The sequence below is a fragment of the Agrilus planipennis genome, unplaced genomic scaffold (assembly GCF_000699045.2).
Source record: "Agrilus planipennis isolate EAB-ADULT unplaced genomic scaffold, Apla_2.0 scaffold2350, whole genome shotgun sequence".
NCBI lineage: Eukaryota > Metazoa > Arthropoda > Insecta > Coleoptera > Buprestidae > Agrilus > Agrilus planipennis.
Genome location: NW_020441001.1, coordinates 1 through 1,730, shown reverse-complemented (window position 1 = coordinate 1,730; position 1,730 = coordinate 1). Strand labels below are relative to the sequence as shown.

The window sequence follows — 1,730 nt, the reverse complement described above, 5'->3', positions numbered from 1 at the left end:
AGCATCGGACGTGCCAATTCCAGTGTCTGAGGATTCAGAATCCGTTTCGTCATCACTATCGACTTCCTCCTCATGTCCGATCGCTCCGGTGTCTTTTTGCTGTTCGCCATGGCCAAGTTTACCAAAAATATTTCGCACAAAACTCATCTCAACACGACCGTTACGCACATTAATCTGATCAGATGTAGACTACTACTTACGAACGACGGCATGCGTCGCGGCGTCGCTATCCACGACGACAGCCACCTAGAGGACGACGCTCCACANTTATCTTTAAACAACTCGTGTACTTTTTTAATATTTATCTCCAATTTGTTGTATGTTTAAATAAACAGTATGTATAAATAAATAGGTACTTTTGTACAGTTTGCATTTGTTTATTTCGCTTATCTTAATTACTGTACTGGTAGAGAAACACATTTTGTATTCCAAAAATATACTTTTTATTTCAATTCATCCTTGTCATTACAACAAAATACCATTCACTGTAAAATTTGGAATATTAGTGACATTTCCCCTTAGTTCGCGAACATCGCAACAATAACTGTACCCCAAGGTATTATCATTAGCTTTCCATGTCAACCAATTGACCTGACTGCAGATATTAGTGCACAAAATATCTTTTTCTCGTATCAATTGATAAGGGTTGTTCACTCCTACGAAAGCAATGGCAGTTTTGTTCTCAGGTTCATACAAAACCTTCCAATACAACCTCGGCACGCTTATGGCATAATTGTTATTCGAATCCTTGTACAAGTATAAGTCTTGTTGGTTACCGTTGACATCGGGCAGACTTGTGACCCCATGACCACCGGTATAAATCACTAGATCAAGTTGTCGATTCGCACTGAAACTTCTCACATTATTTTCCAAAGTGTTCCAATTTCCCCCATTGAAAGTTTGAAACTGGGGAGCAGCATTTACAAAATAAAAGGTCAGCCTATGCTGTGCCCCAAAAATAAAATCAGCCTTGGCCGCGAAATGTCCTCTTGTCAAGAAGAAATTATTAGTGGGCTGAATGTATCTGGTGTCATTCGAGTTCAATCCCAAAATACTGTTAATGGTACTTCTTTGAGTTGCTCTACCATAAAGGCTATCAACTGATGGATTTGTATTGTAAAAGCCGCCGTCCGACCAAAACGGTCTTGGAAATCCAGTTTGGTATCCCAAAATTGTTTTGGTCATGTTGAATACAGTGTACAATACGTCTTGGGTACTACTGGCGAAACACGATGTGATTTGATTGATCCATCGGCTCTGGACTTCAAATCCGATCGATATTTCTCTACCTCTGCCATTCAAACAACTTTCCCCATTGTACTGGGCAACGTGGTACGAATAACTAACAAAAAAAATACATTATTTTACCATAGTCCCATCGAAAGTACGCTATTTTTCCTTGGTTTCAAAGACGGAAGCGCAACATTTCTTTCTGGTTTACACTCTCAAAATGTAATTTCTCAACTCCTGTTTCTAAAAGTAGGGAAAAGTCGTACTTTCGGGTCAGAGGTTTGGCAAAAAATCGTATAAAATTTGAGAAGGGAATGTTGATACATTTCTATATTACGAAAGAAACGAACTAACGAAAATTAAACCATAAATTAAAGCAAAAATATTAGCTTTAGAAACTAATGTAATTACTGATAATTTTGTTACATATATATGCACATAAATTCATTTAAAATAATCCTTATCGCTCCTATTTACAGGATAAAAGTAGCTCTCACCAA

The 1,730-nt window shown here is 37.7% G+C and overlaps 1 protein-coding gene across 1 annotated transcript; it reads right to left on the bottom strand.

Annotated features, from left to right (window-relative positions):
- Positions 1-414: 414 nt before the first annotated feature.
- LOC108743791 lies at positions 415-1,352 on the bottom strand. Its single transcript, XM_018479383.1, has one exon. It carries the CDS (start codon positions 1,183-1,185, stop codon positions 466-468), a length of 720 nt encoding a protein of 239 aa, XP_018334885.1. The 5' UTR covers positions 1,186-1,352; the 3' UTR covers positions 415-465.
- Between the last annotated feature and the right edge of the window lie 378 nt (positions 1,353-1,730).

Coding starts and splice junctions, on each gene's coding strand:
- LOC108743791 (XM_018479383.1), bottom strand. CDS start 1,185: ATGACCAAAACAATTTTGGGATACCAAACTGGATTTCCAAGACCGTTT.